Source organism: Lemur catta, chromosome 19 (assembly GCF_020740605.2).
Source record: "Lemur catta isolate mLemCat1 chromosome 19, mLemCat1.pri, whole genome shotgun sequence".
NCBI lineage: Eukaryota > Metazoa > Chordata > Mammalia > Primates > Lemuridae > Lemur > Lemur catta.
In genome coordinates this window covers 26,643,345-26,660,759 of record NC_059146.1, presented here as the reverse complement: position 1 = coordinate 26,660,759, position 17,415 = coordinate 26,643,345, and the positions used below count along the sequence as shown (strand labels likewise).

Genomic DNA, 17,415 nt, shown 5'->3' with positions numbered 1-17,415 from the left:
AAAAATGAACAGAACAAAGATTAAAATGGCAATAATTGAGTACAACAGGCTCAAGTTTAATGAATAAATGGCAGGTAAGAATAGGCCAAAAGCAAAACTGTGAACAGTGTTGTAATAGGACCCCAAGGCATGACGGGTAACATATCCGAATGAATGAGCCAGAAGGCGGGTGATGGATAATGGAGAAGTAGGGGCCGGGGGCATGAGGAGTGATAGACAGGAGTTAATAGACCCCAGAACATGACGGTTAACTAAAGAAGAGCCGGAAGAATGATGACTGAACAGGCAGGAACGGGCTAAAGGTAGTTCGTACAAAGAAGCTGAAATGAATGGGACGGCGGCATGCTGGGTAATGGGACGTGAATGAATGGGTCAAAGATACAAGCCGCAGTGACGCAAAGAACACAGGCATGACGGGTAACGAAAGGGGTGGGTCTACTGTTGCGTTACGAGGTAATGGTGGCATTATGGGTAACAAGGAGCAGGGCAGGATTCACAGAATAGATCAGAATTCTCCCGAGGCACTGTGGGTAAGGTAGCACTTCCGGGTTTAGGTCGGCAACTCCGGACCAGAGTGGGGGGTGCCCCTCTGCCGCGGTGCCTGGTGGGACGCCAGGCCTGACCTTGCTGCCTAGCAGCCTCTGCCGCGCAACCCACCTTTACCCGTCCTTTGACCCTGGCACTTTAACCAATGAGAGTACCAAGCTGGTACGTCACCAAGGTTGCCTCGTACACTCTAGAGCCAATGAGAATGCTACAGGGGCCTAAGTCGACCAATTATCACGGCAACTTCGCCGTGGGGCGGGGTCGAAAGGGGCAGAGCAACTCGTCAGAGGGTGTTACAAAATGCACAGCACAGACCAATGGTAGGCTAGCGCCGGAACCCGCGGCGTCGACAGCCAATAGGCACTAATGCTGAGAGCCAATGGAAGGGGTGGAAGGTGTGTCGTGACCAGCCTGCGAGCGAAAACCAATAGAGAAGGAAGTTTGAAAGACGTGGGTGGGACTCCTAGCTATGAGTCCAATAGAAAGGCCGGACCATAAGGCTGGTAGGCGGACCTCTGGGCACACTGAACCAATGGGCTAGGCGGGGCGGAGCGAAGGTGGCGGCGGCGGCAGCAGCGGGTTCGGTTGCGCGTGGCCCACGGGGTGGGAGCGGAGCCCAGGCCGGGAGCAGGCGCCGCCGCCAGTGAGTACCGGGGCCCGGAGCAGGGTTGGGGGTTGCTGGGGCTGAGTCCGGGGCGCACGGGGTCTGACCTCCGCCCTCTGACCTCTTCCCTCGCAGGCGACCATGGGGAACGTGTTGGCCGCCAGCTCGCCACCCGCAGGGCCACCGCCGCCGCCTGCGCCGGCCCTCGTGGGGTTGCCGCCGCCTCCGCCCTCGCCGCCGGGTTTCACGCTGCCGCCGCTCGGAGGTGGTCTGGGCGCCGGGGCCAGCGCGGGTCGAGCCTCGGAACGGACCCCCGGAGCTGCAGCCGCCAGCGCCACAGGGGCCGGTGACGATGGGGCCTGCGGCTGCCTGCCCAACCCGGGCACGTTCGAGGAGTGCCACCGGAAGTGCAAGGGTGAGGGGCGAGGGGCCCCGGCGAGGGTGTGTTGGCCCGATCTCGGGGGAAGTTGGAAGAATCTGGGGACCTTGGGAATTGGCGCGCATCATTGGAATCATTTAACAGAGCATTAGGAGTTGACGCTGGGATCGAATGGTGGAACGCTGGACTTGGGGCTTAGAACGATGGAATTAAATGGGGGAACCTGGGGACAAAATGCCGTAGCGGTAGAGAAAAGCCTGAGGGACCTCAGGAGCCCCCAAGACCAGTTAAGCCAGACTCCTTGTGTGATCGGGAACTGAGGCCCAAGGTCACAGTGTCAGCGAGGTGTCGGCAAGGTTCCAGTGCTGGTTGGAACCCAAAGCTTCCAGTTCGCGGTGGAACCCAAAGCTTCCAGATCCTGGTTTGCAGTAATTATGGTAGTAACAGTGGTGGAAACTTATGGAGCACTGTTTTGGTATTTAGCACATGTCAAGTTATTACAGGTGATGAGTTTGGTATAAAGTGATTTACCTAAAGTCAGGTGGCACTGATTTGGGCACATGCAAAGGCCTTGGCTCTGTCTACTAAGCTATCCTGCCTCTTTACTGGTTGGGGTACTTTGCAGTGTTCTGTTACGGGTCTCTGGAGAGAGCTGGGGGTGGTAGGGAAGGAAGTACTGTGAGTTGGGGGTGTGTATAGGGTGGAGTGTGACAGCATTTCTCTTCTCCAGAGCTGTTTCCCATTCAAATGGAGGGTGTCAAACTCACAGTCAACAAAGGGTTGAGTAACCATTTCCAGGTGAGCCTTTTTGGTGCCCTTACCCTCCAGAAGTCATCTCATCCCAGCCATCCCCCTGCACACTCCTCCCCAAAGAGCTGGACTCCTTGGTACTTGAAAAGACTCAGAGATACAGTGCCAGACTGGCTACTCAGTCTGGGGACCCAGAATCCAGAGATATCCCTTCCCCCCCATAACATCCGTGCTGGAGTGAAATACCAGGTATGCGGCCCCACACCCAGCATGTCCTTGCTGAGTCTCTATTCAGGCCACGCCTCCCAGTCTTCATCCCCTGCCCCACCCAAAGACCCTGCCTGCCCACCCTTGCCCTCTACAGCGGGTAACCCAGACTGTCCAGTATCCTCACTGCCCTTCCTCTCCTCCCAGGTGAATCATACAGTAGCTCTCAGCACAATTGGGGAGTCCAACTACCACTTCGGGGTCACGTATGTGGGGACGAAGCAGCTGAGTCCCACAGAGGTGAGGTTCCTTTGGTCATTCATTCATTGTATCTTTTTTCTGATGATTATGTAGCCAAACACCAAGTTAAGCGGTCTTTGTCAGGAGGAGGGGCGAGCTGCTGAGAGACCTGTGGGTGTCAGGAGGTGAGAACTGTGTCTCTCCAAGGTGCACTGAAAAATGAGCAATTCTTTCGCCCAGCAAACATCCCCAGAAACGCTGCTGTTTGCCTGGCCCTGTGCTGGTTGATGCTAGGGATGTGACCACAACAGCCCTGGCACCAGACAGCAGTGACCTAGAGTGGACGGGGCTGGGCTGTAAATCATGCAGCACTTTCAACGCCAGTCTAGGCATTTTGACTTTCTCTAGGGGGCACTAGAGAGCCGTGGAACAATTTGAATAAGGGAAAGACATGGTTCTCGGATTTATGCTTTAGAAATACCCCTCAGGCAGCCTTGTAGAGGTTAGTTATGAGGGAGGGGACAAAATGGAGGCCTGGACAGTGGGGGGGGGGGTATTAAATTAGTTTTCTCCTCATATTAACTGGTTGGTTCCCTTCAGTAGATTCCTTTATTCAACAAACCTTCATTGTTCCTCTGTTCTGTGCCCAGCCTTGTGATGGGGACACAGCAGTGACTGAAACAGCCATGGGACTCACAGTCCAGTGGGGCAGGGGACAGACTTATTCCCAAGGAATAACAATGCAGGGTGAACAGGGCTGAAATGGGGGAACCCAAAGGCCATGGGAGCCCAGAGGGGGCACCTAACTTGGCCTAGATGGTCAGAGAGGGCTTCGTGGGGCAGGGGACGCCCATCTGAGGCTTTTTGACCCTAGGTATCTTCCTTAGGCCCTCCGCTCACATACTTCCGCAGCGCTGGGCCTCTGCCCTCTCACCCGGCCCTCTGCCCCACAGGCGTTCCCTGTGCTGGTGGGCGACATGGACAACAGTGGCAGCCTCAACGCTCAGGTTATTCACCAGCTGGGCCCCGGCCTCAGGTCCAAGATGGCCATCCAGGTGAGCGCGGGCGGAGGCTGCTGCCCCAGCCGCGGGAGCGCCGGGCCGCCCTCACACCGCCTTCTCCCCGCAGACCCAGCAGTCGAAGTTTGTGAACTGGCAGGTGGATGGGGAGTACCGGGGCTCTGACTTCACAGCAGCCGTCACCCTGGGGAACCCAGACGTGCTGGTGGGTTCAGGTAAGACCTGGAGGGTGGTCACAAAAGCCCAGTTCCGGCTTTGCCAGCAAGTCCAGCCCCTTCTCTGGACTCCTTTTCTGAGAAGTGGTCGGGGCCAGGAGTGACTTTGAAACATCCAGCAGTGTGAGAACGCAGGCTCCAACCCCAGCCCCACTGCTGTCTTCACTGTGATTTTAGGCAGGTTCCATCTTCCCCGTGGGCCTCAGTTTCCTCATCTGTAAAGCTGGACTACCTCACGGTGTTGCCGAGTAGCTTACATAAGTCCGTATGTGTGGAAGGTTTAGAATGACATCAGACACGATAGCTACCAAGTAGGTACGGGGTAACTGTGAGCAGGTCTTGCTGTTATTATTCGTGGGGCTCTGGTTTGTCTTGGGGTGAGGTCGAAGCAGCCTGAGATGGGAGCTGACAATTCCTGTTTGAGTTGGGTGGGGACAGCAACTGTGTGACCCCTGTCTGTACTTCCAGTCTCTCTCTCTCTCTCTCTCTCTCTCTCTTTTTGTCTCTTAGTGTCTGTCTTTGGTCTTTGATTTCCCTAAGTTTTCACGTAGTGAATATTTATTGAGTACGTACCATATCTGTTTTAGACACAGAATAAGGTGGTGAATGAAGAAGAATTCAGTCTGCCTTCTGAAAGCTTCCACCATTCCAGTAGGAGAAGACACAAGTAAAGTAGCACTTAAAGATGTCAGGGCCAGGCACAGTGGCTTAGGCCTATAATCCCAGAGTTTTGAGAGGCCGAGGTGGGAGGATTACTAGAGGCCAGGAGTTTGAGACCAGCCTGAACAACATTGCAAGACCCTGTCTCTACAAAAAAATAATTTTTTTTTAATGAGCTGGGCGTGGTGGCACAGGCCTGTATTCCCAGCTGCTTGGGAGGCTGAGGTGGGAGGATTGCCTAAGCCTGGGAGTTCGAGACTCTACAGTTATGATTGCCGCTGTACTCCAGCCTGGGTGACAGACTGAGACCCTGTCTCAAAAAAAAAAAGTCAGATGATAGGAGCTGTAGGGAAACGTTAGGCCCTGGGGAGGGGTGGATGGAGTCCTCAGAGAGCACCTCATTCCATAGGTGACCCATGAACAAAGACCGAAAGATGTGAGGGAAGGAGCCAGGCAGCTAGGTGGGAAAAGAGCTTTTCAGTCTGAGGGAGGTGCAAAGGCCCTGAGGCAGGACCCTTTAAAGGACTATCAAGGAGGATAGTAGCCAAATCACATAAGGCTTTGTAGAATTTTGGCCCTTACTCCCGTGAGTCTGGGGCGACCAGAGAGGTTGGAGCAGGCGAGGCACGGTGTCTTACCGGGTCCTGTTCTTACAGACCCCTCATGCTGACATGTGGAGAACAGGCACCAAAGGGTCCCACTGTGGGGCAGCAAAGGGGTGAGAAGTGGCTGGATTGTGGACACAGTTAGAAGGTGGAGCCAGTGGGATTTGTTGGGAGATTGGATGTGGGGGGTGAGCCAGGGGTTGGATGACTCCATAGTTTGGGGCTTGAACAACAGCTGGAAGGATGGAGTCACCGGTTGTCGGGTATGTGTCTGCACGGCCACTCATTCTGTCCTGGAGAGTGGGCTCTTCGGCAGTGAGTCCTGAGTGACTGTGTTTGTGCCGGCGGGGAGCCAGGGTCCCTGGAGTGCCCAGAGGGAGTCAGCACTTCCACCTGCAGGAGGCCAGGGAGACTTCTCGGTGGAGATGTCACCTTTGAGCTCCCAAAGGAAGAGAAAGGGCTACCCCACCTGGGCGGCAGACACAAGAACATTCCAGACAGAGGAGCAGCTGGGACAGAAGCCAGGGGACAGGGATGCTGGGGAGAGCAGGCGGGAAAAGAGGTCTCCTCGGTGAGGCCCCATGGGGAAGGACAGATCTTGTGAGGCAGGAAGAAACCCTTCCTGTCCCCTGCTCACTTGATGTGAGCATCACTCCGTCTTCTCACGTACTTCCGTTGAGTCACATGAGCTTTTCTGACAGTTCCTGGAACCGCTGAGTTCTTTCTACCCCAAGACCTTTTCACATGCTGTCCCTGCTGCTTGGAATTCTTCCCTCTGGTCTTGACGTAGCTGAACAAGTTGTGGCACACACGTCCCCTCTCAGCAAGGCCGGCTTTGCCTAAAGTGGTAGCTGTCTTTGCACTGTCGCCTGGCCCTGGCCCCAGGTCTTTGTCTCACTTCCCTCTGACATTGGCTCTTTATCCCCAGTCCCCCACACCAGAATGTCGGCTGTCAGGGGGCAGGGACTTGCCGGTCTTCCTCTTCACTGTATGCCCAGTGCCTGGAACTGTGCTAGGAACAGAGTCATAGGTGCTCAGAAAATACTGAAGGACGGAGTGAGCAGTGGTTAATGGCAGGTCCTGCCTTTTTGCTCTTCCCCCTCATCGGGCCCTGGGCACATGTACGTGTGTCCTGTCCCTTTCTCAGTCATGCTGGGCGCTGGGGAAGGAGTGGTGATGGTGCCGCCATCATCCCCGTCTTACTGAGGCCTAGAGAGGGGGAGGGAGGCCCTTCACCAAGGGCACACAGCGAGTTGGACTCCAGAGTCCCTGCCCTTCTCCATGGCATCGGCCACCCCGTTCCCCGTGCCACCTCGCCAGCCTGGTCATTTTGTGCTTCCCAGCACTGGCCTCCTGGAGCCCAAAGCCACAGATGTGACACGTTGGTCTTAGTCCTTACAGTGTCTTTTCCTGCCCTGAGACACTAATGGAAACGGCCTGCTGTGCCTGGTCAGTGCTGAGCACTCGAGTCACTTGCTCGGTTTCGGGACCCAGACAGCTCCACCGCTGGTCCGCCGGGCAAGTGGCTGCGCCCACCCTAGGCTCGATTTCCTCATCTGTCACATGGGCACAGGAGTAGCAGCCACCTCCTCCTGCTGAAGGACTGAATGAGAAGGCCCATCTTCAGCCCTGAGCACAGGGCCACATGTCCCACTAGGGTTGCTTGGATCGAGGTGTAACCTAGGAGTCCGTGAGCTTAACCCACCTCTCTCTCCGTGGCTTCGGCTGCTTCTCTCGGGGCACCTAGTGTGCACCCAGCCCTGGGCAGGGCGCTGCTGTGACCGAGACGGCCCATTCTTGCCTTGGGGGGCTCCCAGGCCGGTGGGGGTGACATTTGCCTTAATCACTCCCACAAGTGAACTTGTTTGCTGTCGTGAGAGACCCTGTGCAGGAAAAGTCAGCTTGCTACGATGGCTTGTGACCAGGGGCCGCGTTTCACCTGAGATGACAGACAGCTTCTCTGAAACGGTGGCTCCTAAGTCAAGAGAGACTCGCTGGCACAGGGGACGGTGGGCACAGGCCCGAGGGGCAAAAGGGAAAGAGAGCTCCACGTGTTAGTGCAGCCTGGGGGAGCGTGGGGCTGCTGTGTCGTGGGAAGGGGAGGTGGCTCTGTTTTGAAGCTGTGCTGTGAGGAGCCAGGATCTCGGGGCACTGGGGAGCCATGGCAGGTTCTGGACAGAGGGGAGAACAGGGTCAGGTTCGTGCTTTAAAAAGATCCTTCTGTCTGCGGTATGTAAGGTCTCTTGAAGAGGGTGAGATTAGGACAGGAGACCAAAGAGGAGGCTGTGGGTAGAGAAATGGGGGGCCCAGGAGACAGGATGGATGGTTAGATATTCTGAGGCTGTCACAGCCCTCAGTCCCAATAGTTCCCAGAGCTGAGAGGCCAAGCTAAGGGACAGCTGCTTTTTCCTTTCTGGGCCTCCATTTGAACGAGTGGATGATCCTGACCAGAGTGGTAATGATTTATTAACAGCCAGTTCTCGAGGTGAGGGGTCAGGTTAATTTGTATCATCTCGTTGGGAGAAAGAAACGCACGGTGGCTCACGTGAGCCACAGGGGCCGGCTCGGGCCCACCTCTCCTCTCAGCCTCACCTGGTCCATCTTGGGGGCTGCCACCCAGCCCCTCCTCTGGCGGCCTCACCGGCTGTGCCTGCAGGCGTGGGAGTCCCCTACTCCGGCTCAGGCCAGCCGCTCCCCCGGCCGCCCAAGTGCATGCCTCTGGTTTCCTTTGTCTGGGAAGTATCTTTGTGCCTCATGTGCTCGTCCTGTCCCGGCTTCTCTTTGCACTGTCGTGTCCCCCGCCTTCCCCTTTCTACGCGTCTTCCTCTTTTTTTCTGGGTCGAAACCTGGGAGCCCATCTCTGTCTGCTCAGCCCTGGCGGGTTTCTCAACCAGGGAATCTTCGGTCACTCTTCCTTCTCCGATTCTGATTCTGTTAGCAAGTCCGGTGTTAGTTGAGCACTCATTTAGTCTTTGTCACAACCCCAAGGGGCAATTGTGTTAACAGAGAAGTGACTGCCAGTGGCCCTCTGTCACTAGCTGGCAAGTGGCAGGGCTGGGATTTGACCCCAGGCTGCCCGGCCCGGCTGTATGTTCCTACCGACTCCACTCTCCCGCCTCTCGCAGCGGCAGAGCGGCTCAGAGCCTAGGCTTGGGGGGTGTAGAGGCCTGGATTCTGCCCCTGACACTTTTTGTGACCATGGGTGATGCCTTACCTCCCTCAGCCTCCCCGATCGTCCCTAGGTGGTGGCGAATGATTGTCGGCTACACGGGCTTGTGTAGATCGGATGAGGCCCCACAGGTAACGCAGTCACCACGGGGCCTGGGAAGCTGAGCTGAGTGGTGTGAACGGCCAGGTGGCAGGGAGAAGGGGTGGGAGGCTCAAGGGCAGGCTCGAGCCTCCAGCGAGGGCAAACCTAGCAGGCTTCCTGGAGTAGGAGTCTTGCCTGGGGCCCTGGCTGGGTGGAAACTGACCATCATCTTGCCTGCAGGAATCCTTGTAGCCCACTACCTCCAGAGCATCACACCGTGTCTGGCTCTAGGCGGAGAGCTGGTCTACCACCGGCGGCCCGGGGAGGAGGGCACCGTCATGTCTCTAGCTGGGAAATACACATGTGAGCCTGGGGCCGGACCCCGGGGTCTGAGGGAGGAGGGGCTGGGGCTGGACCCCTGGGTCTGAGGGAGGAGGGGCTGGGGGCTGGGACCCCTGGGTCTGAGGGAGGAGGGGCTGGGCCTGGACCCCTGGGTCTGAGGGAGGAGGGGCTGGGCCTGGACCCCTGGGTCTGAGGGAGGAGGGGCTGGGGGCCCGGACCCCCGGGTCTGAGGGAGGAGGGGCTGGGTTCCCAGATGCCCAGTTCCCCTTGTAACCTGCTCTCACCCCCACCCTGCTCTCTTACAGTAAACAACTGGTTGGCGACAGTAACGTTGGGCCAGGCGGGCATGCATGCAACATACTACCACAAGGCCAGCGACCAGGTGAGCTGGTCCAGGGACCGGCCACAAGGGTGTGCTTTCCAGGCTGGTGTTGCCAGGGGCTGGCGTGCCCGGAGGTCCAGCTTGGGCAGCTAACTCTTACATGTTGCCCTGGCCCCTCCAGCTGCAGGTGGGCGTGGAGTTTGAGGCCAGCACAAGGATGCAGGACACCAGTGTCTCCTTCGGGTACCAGCTGGACTTGCCCAAGGCCAATCTCCTCTTCAAAGGTAAAGGCCTCAGTTTCCCTATGTGGCAAACAAGTGAGAGGTGACTCACCTCTGAGTAGGTGTGTAGGCCAAGGCAGATGATAGGGGACAGTGTGCTGGGGCTTTGTGGGCCTCCAAATTACCTGGGAGCGCTTGCGAAGTAGGCGCCCAGAGCACTGGGTGGATGTGTTTGGGCCGAGCCGGACCTTTCCGCTTCCCTTCTGCACCCCGCCACTCCCTCGCCCGCTCTGCACTTGGCCTTCCCCCCAACACGCACAAGTGGAAGGCGGCTTGGACAGCAGCCAGCTACCCCGTTCATCTCACCTTAGTGGAAACTGACGGTCCTAGAAGTTACAAGGTCATGGCCAGATCCAGAACCTCGTCCCAGGCTGACTGGCTGGAGTCCCCGTGTTTAGTCTTAAGGTGGCCCTCACATTTTGGGTGTTGAAAGAGCACCTGGGAAGGCCCGTCTGGTGGGCCCGGGGCAGGGCTCGGGATGAGGCCCGTGGATCTGTTGTGCAACCTGCCTTCCCTCCTGGCCTCCTGACGGCCTGCTCTGCGGTCTGTTGTTAGGGATGGGTGTGTGTCCAGCTCTGCTGCTGCCCGGCTCGTTGAGTGAGTTCTGAGCCCCTCCCACCGAGTGGTGGCAGTTCCCCGTGCTGTGCGTCTGGTGTGCGATTCCTGGAAGAAATTTTAGTTCTTCATTCAGCAGATTGCAAGCACCTCCTGTGCGCCCAGCCTCGGGCTGGGCAGTGCTGGGGACACAGCTGAGCAGCCCCAGAGATGATGACCCAGGGTGGGCAAGACAGGGGCCTAGGGGGCGCCCAGGGCCATGGAGGACTTCCCAGAGGGGAGGGGGTCCCTGAGCAGAGAGCTGAGGAGCCTGGAGCCATTTGCTCCCAGGGTAAAGTGGTTGGGGGGCGAGAAGAGGTTTCCAGAACAAGGTGGGAAGTTGGCACAGCCCCCTCACCCCAGCTGTCTACCCACAGGCTCCGTGGACAGCAACTGGATCGTGGGCGCCACACTAGAGAAGAAGCTCCCGCCCCTGCCCCTGACGCTGGCACTCGGGGCTTTCCTGAATCACCGCAAGAACAAGTTCCAGTGTGGCTTTGGCCTCACCATCGGCTGAGCCCCTCCGGGACCCGCCTTCCACACCCTTCTTCCTGCAGATCCCACCTCCACCTCCCCCTGCCACGGAGGGGAGACTTGAGCCCCCCTCCCCCTCCCTTCCCTCCCTCCTCGGGGGTCAGGGGAGGACAGCGGAAAGGAGGGAACCCACCACCCAGCAGCTGAGGAAGGGATTCTGGAACCGAGGGGCGCTTCGGGGGATTCCGAGCACCAGGGGCCGCGTGCCCCGTGGGCCTGAGGTCCCGGAAGGGATTCCGGAATGGAGGGCACGCAGGATTCTGAGCACCAGGGGCAGAGGGGCCAGACAGCCTCAGGGAGGAGTGTCCTGGCATCCCCAGCCTCCAAAGGGCCCGGGCCCGCCCTGAGGGGGCAGCAAGAGGAGCTTCCCCATCCCCGTTCAGTCCGCCCCCTCCACTTCCCCGTCTACCCCTCAGTATAAATCATGTTTATAAGTTATGGAAGAACCGGGACATTTTACAGAAAAAAACAAAAAACAACAAAAAATATACACGAAAAAAAAAAAGATCAAGATGGGAGGCCTTGGTTTTCCCAAGCGTGTGGCCCCTCTTTGAGCTTTTCATCCCCGAGTCCACCGGCCCGACCTTCCCACAGGCGCCAGTAGGGGGTGCTGGAGGGCCGGGCGCGGATGGGTCGGGGCGCTGCACTGAACCAGCTCAGGGGAAGAGCCCGGCCGGGTATCACAGCCTCCCTGCTGGGGGACATCGCTGGCCTCCCCTCACCAGGAGTGCAGGGTCTCAAGGTCACTCACCCCAGCTTGGCCTGGCCAGTGTGGCTGTAGAGGACTTTGTCCCTGCAAACTAAAGCAGTGGGGGTGGGGAGCTGGGACTCTGGGGTCTTTGCAGGTTCCAAAAGGAGTGGAAGATTCGAGCTGCTGGACAAGCTTTGGAACAACGAAGGAGCTGCCGAGAGCTGCTGCACCCAGGGGAGAAGGGCTTGGGCCTTGGCACGGGGTTGGGGGCGGGGGGCCGGCTCACTTGGACCTGAGGAGGAGCTGTCAGGACTCTTCTAAGTGGAGACACCCACCCCCACTCCTGACCCCTCTCCAGACAGGGGAAGTGAAACCCTGTCTGCCCCCAGGGTCTGGGGAGGAGGCTGCTGCATAGACCTGACCCCAGTTGCCCAGGGAAGCCACCCTGCTCGCTCCCCGCCAGTGCTGAGGCCAAAGCAAACAGGCCTCAGAGGCCTGGCACTGGGGCTCCCTGGAACCAGATGTTCAGCCTCCCCTGGCCCCGCAGAATCCAGTGTTCCCTCCGTCCCCCACAACCAGGAATGAACCCCAGCTCCTAATTCTTGGTGTGTGGCCCTGCTATTTCCCTGAACGCTGAGCTCAGGTCTCATCTGTAAGACAGCTGGGCTTTACGTAACTGGCTGCTGGGAAGGTGGCGGTGTTGGAGCGCTCCCTGTGGCCGCTCCGCAGTTAGCCCCAAGGCAGGACCTCCTGTATGCCAGGGGCTGTCCTCGGTACTCAGCACATGCATTAGTGCAGTGCGTCTCCAATCTGGCTTGGGTGCAGCTGCTTCCACAGTTTTATGGGCAAAGACTGGATGCTCAGAGAGGCTGTGCCCAGGGTCACACAGCTGGGCAACTGGCAGGGCCAGGATTCAAGCCTTGGCACTTTGGTTCCAGAGACCTCTCCAGGTAGTGCTCTTCTTCCTTCAAGCCCTGTGGGCAGCACAGGGGAGTGACTCCTGAAATCCACAATGCACCCAAGGTCACAGCCAAAGAGAAAGTTAAGATTAAAACCCAGGTTTCACTCGCAGAGCCCAGGCTTTTAGCAGATGCATCACACCATTCTCGCCCCTCCCATCCTATTTCTGCCCAGGGCCCCCTTCTCTCTGGGAGCCAGGAGTCCAAGCTCCCAGCCCCCTCCCCAGATTTCATCCATCCACAGGGAAGGGTGCTCGGGGCAGCAGCCCGCTCATTGCTCCTCTGTGCCCAGCCCCAAGAATGGAGGAGGACGTCTGGATTACTGGGTGATGTGTCACCTCCTTTCCTGGGGGCTGGGGGGCGGGGGGTCACAAGGCCTCCAAGCCCCACCTCCTTCCTCCGCCCTGCTGTGTGTCTGTAGGGGGAGAGAACAGCCCACCTCGTGACTGGGGGCTGGCCCAGCCCGCCCTGGCCCTGGGGGAGGGGGCGGGGCAGGGGGAGCCCTATAATTGGATGAGTCTGAGATCCCTGAGTTCTACTCAGCCCCAGCGGAGGTGAAGGACCTGGTTCCCCAGGAGCCGGTGAGAAGCACAGAGTTGGGGCAGAGGGACCAGCTAAGGGGCCCCTGGAAAGGTGTGTCTATAACATCGGGAACCCCTGGCCTCCAGGAAGAAAGTTTTAGGAGAGCTGCTTGGGGACAGGCTGGGGGACAAGAGGTGACACCTGAGTCAGGACAGACCCAGGAGACAGGGGTGAGGCCAGGGGCAGGGGACTGGAACTAGGAAGGGCTAGGCGGCAGGGGCGTCCCATCCGGGCTGAAAGGCAGGGGTTGGGGGAGCAGTTGGACCTGCAGAAAGAAGCTTGGAGATGAGCCATAGGAAGACCCCATGAGTCATCACTGTCACTTATTGAGCACCTACTGGGTGCCCCCATTGAGATTGGAGAGAGGTAGCTAGACGTGGACCGAAGGAGGACTTTTAGATGGGGTTTAAATTAGCTCATAAATGAAAAACAGCACTTAGACGTGAAGCTGGAGTTTGGAATGTGAAGGTAGAACGGGGAATGCGAGGTAGGAACTTAGAAAGCCCAGTTGGGACTCAGATGGAACTGGTGAGGGTGGGGGTGGGAGGGTGGAATTTGAACCCCGGGAGAGGGCAATGGAATTTTGGTAATGGGGCGTGGCCTGGGGATGAGGAGACTGAAGAAGACGAGATGGTCAGGGAGTTAAACAGACAATGCAGAAGCAGCTTGGTAAATGTTTGTAATTGGATTAGGCTGTTGCAGATATGGGAGCGGGCAACGCTTTGAAGGCCGGCCCGCTTTGAAAGCTGGGCGGGCCGGGGTGGGGCCGGGCTTGAGGGCGGCCGGGCTGGGGGAGATGGCTGTTGATTGACAGTTTCTCCCTCCCCAGACTGACCAGTCGCAGGCGGAAAGATGAATGCTCTGTGGGCCTTCGTGGCCCTGACCTTCCTGGCAGGTATGAGGGTGGGGCTGGCTCAGGTTTCCCCCTCCTCCCCCCCCAGCCTCACCTCCAAGCCCCATCCAGGCCCTGGGACCCCTCCTCTAATCCTCTATCTCCCCCTGGAGGGGGAGGCCCAGGTTGGAGGCCTCTGACATTCACCGGCTCTGAGTAACTGCTTTACTCTCTGTGGGCCTCAGTTTTCCCCATCCTTAAAGTGGGTGTTACAGCAGTTTCCAATGCATTGTTGTCAGGTAAGTAGTGAATACTAGACAAGTGTCAGCTGTGATCATTTTTATTCTCCATCACCCCAGCATGGCCCTGCATAGGGTACACAAAGACAATAAATGCTTGTCAAGTGACTAGACAGGCCCCAAAGAAGCCCAAGAGCATTTGCGGACAGAAGGCCCCAGACACACCATGAACTTGCTCTGCACAGGATGCCAGGCCAAGGTGGAACCAGCGCTGGAGCCCGAGACGCGCGAGCTGACCGAGTGGCAGACGGGCCAGCCCTGGGAGCAGGCCCTGGGTCGCTTCTGGGATTACCTGCGCTGGGTGCAGACGCTGTCTGACCAGGTGCAGGAGGAGCTGCTCAGCTCCCAGGTCACCCAGGAACTGACGTGAGCGCCCCCACCATGGCCCCTGATTGAGCCTCCTGGTGGGCAGGGCCTCTGGAGCCCCGAACCTCCACGGGGCTGGGTTTCCTTCTGCCCCTGTCACCAAGTCTTGCGGGTCTGGGTCTCTGCGGTTTCTAGCTTCCCCTTTCCGTTTCTGACCTTGGCTTTCCCTCTCGGATTCCTTCTCTGAGCTCTGTCTCTCCCTCCACCCTTCTATCTCCTGTTCTATCTCTGTCCTTCCTCGCTCCTTCTTAGTCACTGTCTCTGCTACTTCTGTCTCTCTGTCTCCTTCTCAGGGCCTCTGCCCCCTTCCTTCTCTCCCTCTTTTGGGTCTCTGGCTCAGACGCCCTCGGCCGGCCGCCCCAACCCGAGTGGCTCTCCCCCTGCCTCTCCCTGCACGCACACCCTCCCCCCTGTCGCCCGCAGGGTGCTGATGGAGGAGACCATGAAGGAGGTGAAGGCCTACAAGTCCGAGCTGGAGGAACAGCTGAGCCCGATGGCAGAGGAGACACGGGCCCGGCTGTCCAAGGAGCTGCAGGCGGCGCAGGCCCGCCTGGGACAGGACATGGAGGACTTGCGCGGCCGCCTGGCGCAGTACCGCGGCGAGGTGCAGGCCATGCTGGGCCAGAGCACCGAGGAGCTGCGCGCGCGCTTCGCCTCCCACCTGCGCAAGCTGCGCAAGCGGCTGCTCCGCGACGCCGAGGACCTGCAGAAGCGCCTGGCCGTCTACCAGGCCGGGGCCCGCGAGGGCGCGGAGCGTGGCGTGAGCGCCATCCGTGAGCGCCTCGGGCCGCTGGTAGAGCAGGGTCGCGTGCACGCCGCCACCGTGGGCACCCTGGCCGGCCAGCCGCTGCGGGAGCGGGCCCAGGCCTGGGGCGAGCGGCTGCGCGCCCGGCTGGAGGAGATGGGCACCCGGGGCCGCGACCGCCTGGACGAGGTGCGCGAGCAGGTGGAGGAGGTGCGCGCCAAGGTGGAGGAGCAGGCCGCCCAGATGCGCCTGCAGGCCGAGGCCTTCGAGGCCCGCCTCAAGAGCTGGTTCACGCCCCTGGTGGAAGACATGCAGCGCCAGTGGGCCGGGCTGCTGGAGAAGCTGCAGGCCGCCGTACAGGGCACCAGCGCCACCCCCCGCCGAGCCCACCGAGAATCACTGAGCACCCCGGCGTGCCACCTGGCGCGCCCCGCTCCTGCCCCGCCCCGTGCCGCCCTGCCTCCGCTCAGCCAGCAGCCGTCGCCCTGTCCCCGCCCTGGCTGTCCTGGTGGGCCCTAGCTTAATAAAGATTCATCGAGCTTCACAGCAACTACTGGTCCTTCCTGTGTGATCCTTCACACTCCAGTCTCAGTTTCTCTCTACGTCCCCGCACAGTAACCAGCCTTCTCCCCTCTGCCTGTGTCTCTTTCTCTGCTCCTCTTTCAACTCTCAGTTTTCCTTCTCTTTGTCTCTCTCTCTCTTTTTTTTTTTTTTAGAGACAGGGTCTCTGTTACCTGGGCTAGAGTGCGGTGGCACAATCTGGGCTTACTACAGCCTCGAACTCCTGGGCTCAAGCGATCCTCCTGCCTCAGCCTCCCAAAGTGCTGGGACTACAGTCGTGCGCCACCGCGCCAGGCTTTTGCGTTTCTTCTCTGTCTCTGCCCCTCTTTTTTTTTTTTTTGGAGACAGAGTCTCACTCTGTTGCCCGAGCTAGAGTGCCGTGGCGTAAGCCTAGCTCACAGCAACCTCAAACTCCTGGGCTCAAGCAATCCTCCTGCCTCAGCCTCCCGAGTAGCTGGGACTACAGGCATGTGCCACCATGCCCGGCTAATTTTTCTATATATATTTTTAGATGTCCATATAATTTCTATTTTTAGTAGAGACGGGGGTCTCACTCTTGCTCAGGCTGGTCTCGAACTCCTGACCTCTAGCGATCCTCCCACCTCGGCCTCCCAGAATGCTAGGATTACAGGCGTGAGCCACCACGCCCCGCCTCTGCCCCTCTTTCCATTCCATCTCTGAGATGTGGGTTCGGGAACAAATCCTACTGCTGCCTCTGATGACCTTGAGCTAAAAACCAAACCTGCCTGAGCCTCAGTTTGCCTGTCTTAATACCACCTGCTTCCAGGAGTCCTTGCCACCCCACGTGACCTGACCAGCGCCATTTTTCTTCCCCCCACCATTCTCCCTCCCTCTCTCCTCCAGGCCTATCTGATTCTGCCTCTGCTGCTCTCCCTGGGAGGCTTCACTTTCTGACTTCCTGTTTTCCTCCACCTCTATCTTATCTCTCCCTCCTACGGTTTCCCTGGCCTGGGCCTCTGCTGGTTTCTTTCTGCCCACCCCCCTCCTGTAACTGGGTCTGTCCCTCCACCACTCTGTCTTGCTGAGTTAGTCCCTTCACCCGCTCTGGGCTGCGCCTCCAGCCTCTATCCTCATTCTGGAGCCTTCCATCCCCCAGCTGTGGTGTTGGCCTCTTGTCTTTCCCAGCAAGCCTACTGGGTGCTGGATCCAGGCTGGGGAGGGAAGGGAGCGGCACCGACCGGGAGAGCCTGTGCCAGGCCTGGTGCCGAGGCGGGGGTTGGCGCTCAGGCAGGGAAGCTTGGGTGGAAGCCTGGGAGCCGCTGGCACTTTCCTCCCCTCCCACCCCCTCAGTTCTCAGAGATGGAGGGCAGCGTTCCCACCAACAGGGGACAGGCCAGGACTTGAGCTTGTCGCTCCTGGGCCTGGCCGGCAGCTTCCGCACATCCCTCTGCCCTGTTTGGCTCCTGCACACCCTGAACTGCGGGCTTCCCCTGGCGCTGCTCTGAGCACCCCTGCAGAGGCGGGCTCCCCTCCCCCCGAAATGACTCACACAGGGCTGAGTGAGGAGGGGAAGGGGCAGTGGGCTAGAGGCAAGGGCCCAGTCAGCTGGGCCTGCTGCTGACTCACGGTGTGCCCGCTCAGAGCCTCAGTTTCCCCAGATGGCAATTAGGGAGGCATCTCCCACTTGAAGAAGTAAATCATGAAGACCTGAATCCTGAGTTCTCACATATGAGGTCCTCTCAGCGGACAGGTGCCCTACCTCACTGCAGCCCCCGTCAGAGCTAGAGGAGGGACACGGGTTTAGGAAGGAGGTTCTGGAACAAAGCCTGGCAGGGGGTGCCATGGGGGGGGGCTGACCTCAGCAGGGATCC

At 58.9% G+C, this 17,415-nt stretch overlaps 2 protein-coding genes across 4 annotated transcripts; both read left to right on the top strand.

The window, feature by feature from the left end:
- Positions 1–1,103: 1,103 nt before the first annotated feature.
- TOMM40 (translocase of outer mitochondrial membrane 40) lies at positions 1,104–12,598 on the top strand. Its single transcript, XM_045531472.1, has 10 exons — positions 1,104–1,189; positions 1,286–1,565; positions 2,260–2,327; positions 2,694–2,786; positions 3,680–3,781; positions 3,855–3,960; positions 8,716–8,838; positions 9,123–9,199; positions 9,321–9,423; positions 10,392–12,598. Exons 2-10 carry the CDS (start codon positions 1,292–1,294, stop codon positions 10,529–10,531), a joined length of 1,086 nt encoding a protein of 361 aa, XP_045387428.1. The 5' UTR covers positions 1,104–1,189; positions 1,286–1,291; the 3' UTR covers positions 10,532–12,598.
- Positions 12,599–12,691: 93 nt separating this feature from the next.
- Positions 12,692–15,572, top strand: APOE (apolipoprotein E). 3 transcript variants are annotated; one of them, XM_045531474.1, is made up of 4 exons: positions 12,692–12,779; positions 13,610–13,675; positions 14,097–14,277; positions 14,701–15,572. In XM_045531474.1, the coding sequence occupies exons 2-4, from the start codon at positions 13,633–13,635 to the stop codon at positions 15,539–15,541; spliced, it is 1,065 nt and encodes a 354-aa protein (XP_045387430.1). In that variant the 5' UTR covers positions 12,692–12,779; positions 13,610–13,632; the 3' UTR covers positions 15,542–15,572. The 3 variants fall into 3 exon arrangements, with proteins under 3 accessions (XP_045387430.1, XP_045387431.1, XP_045387432.1); XM_045531475.1 differs by having other exon boundaries at positions 12,734–12,831; XM_045531476.1 differs by lacking the exon at positions 12,692–12,779 and adding an exon at positions 13,425–13,449.
- The last annotated feature ends 1,843 nt before the right edge of the window (positions 15,573–17,415 follow it).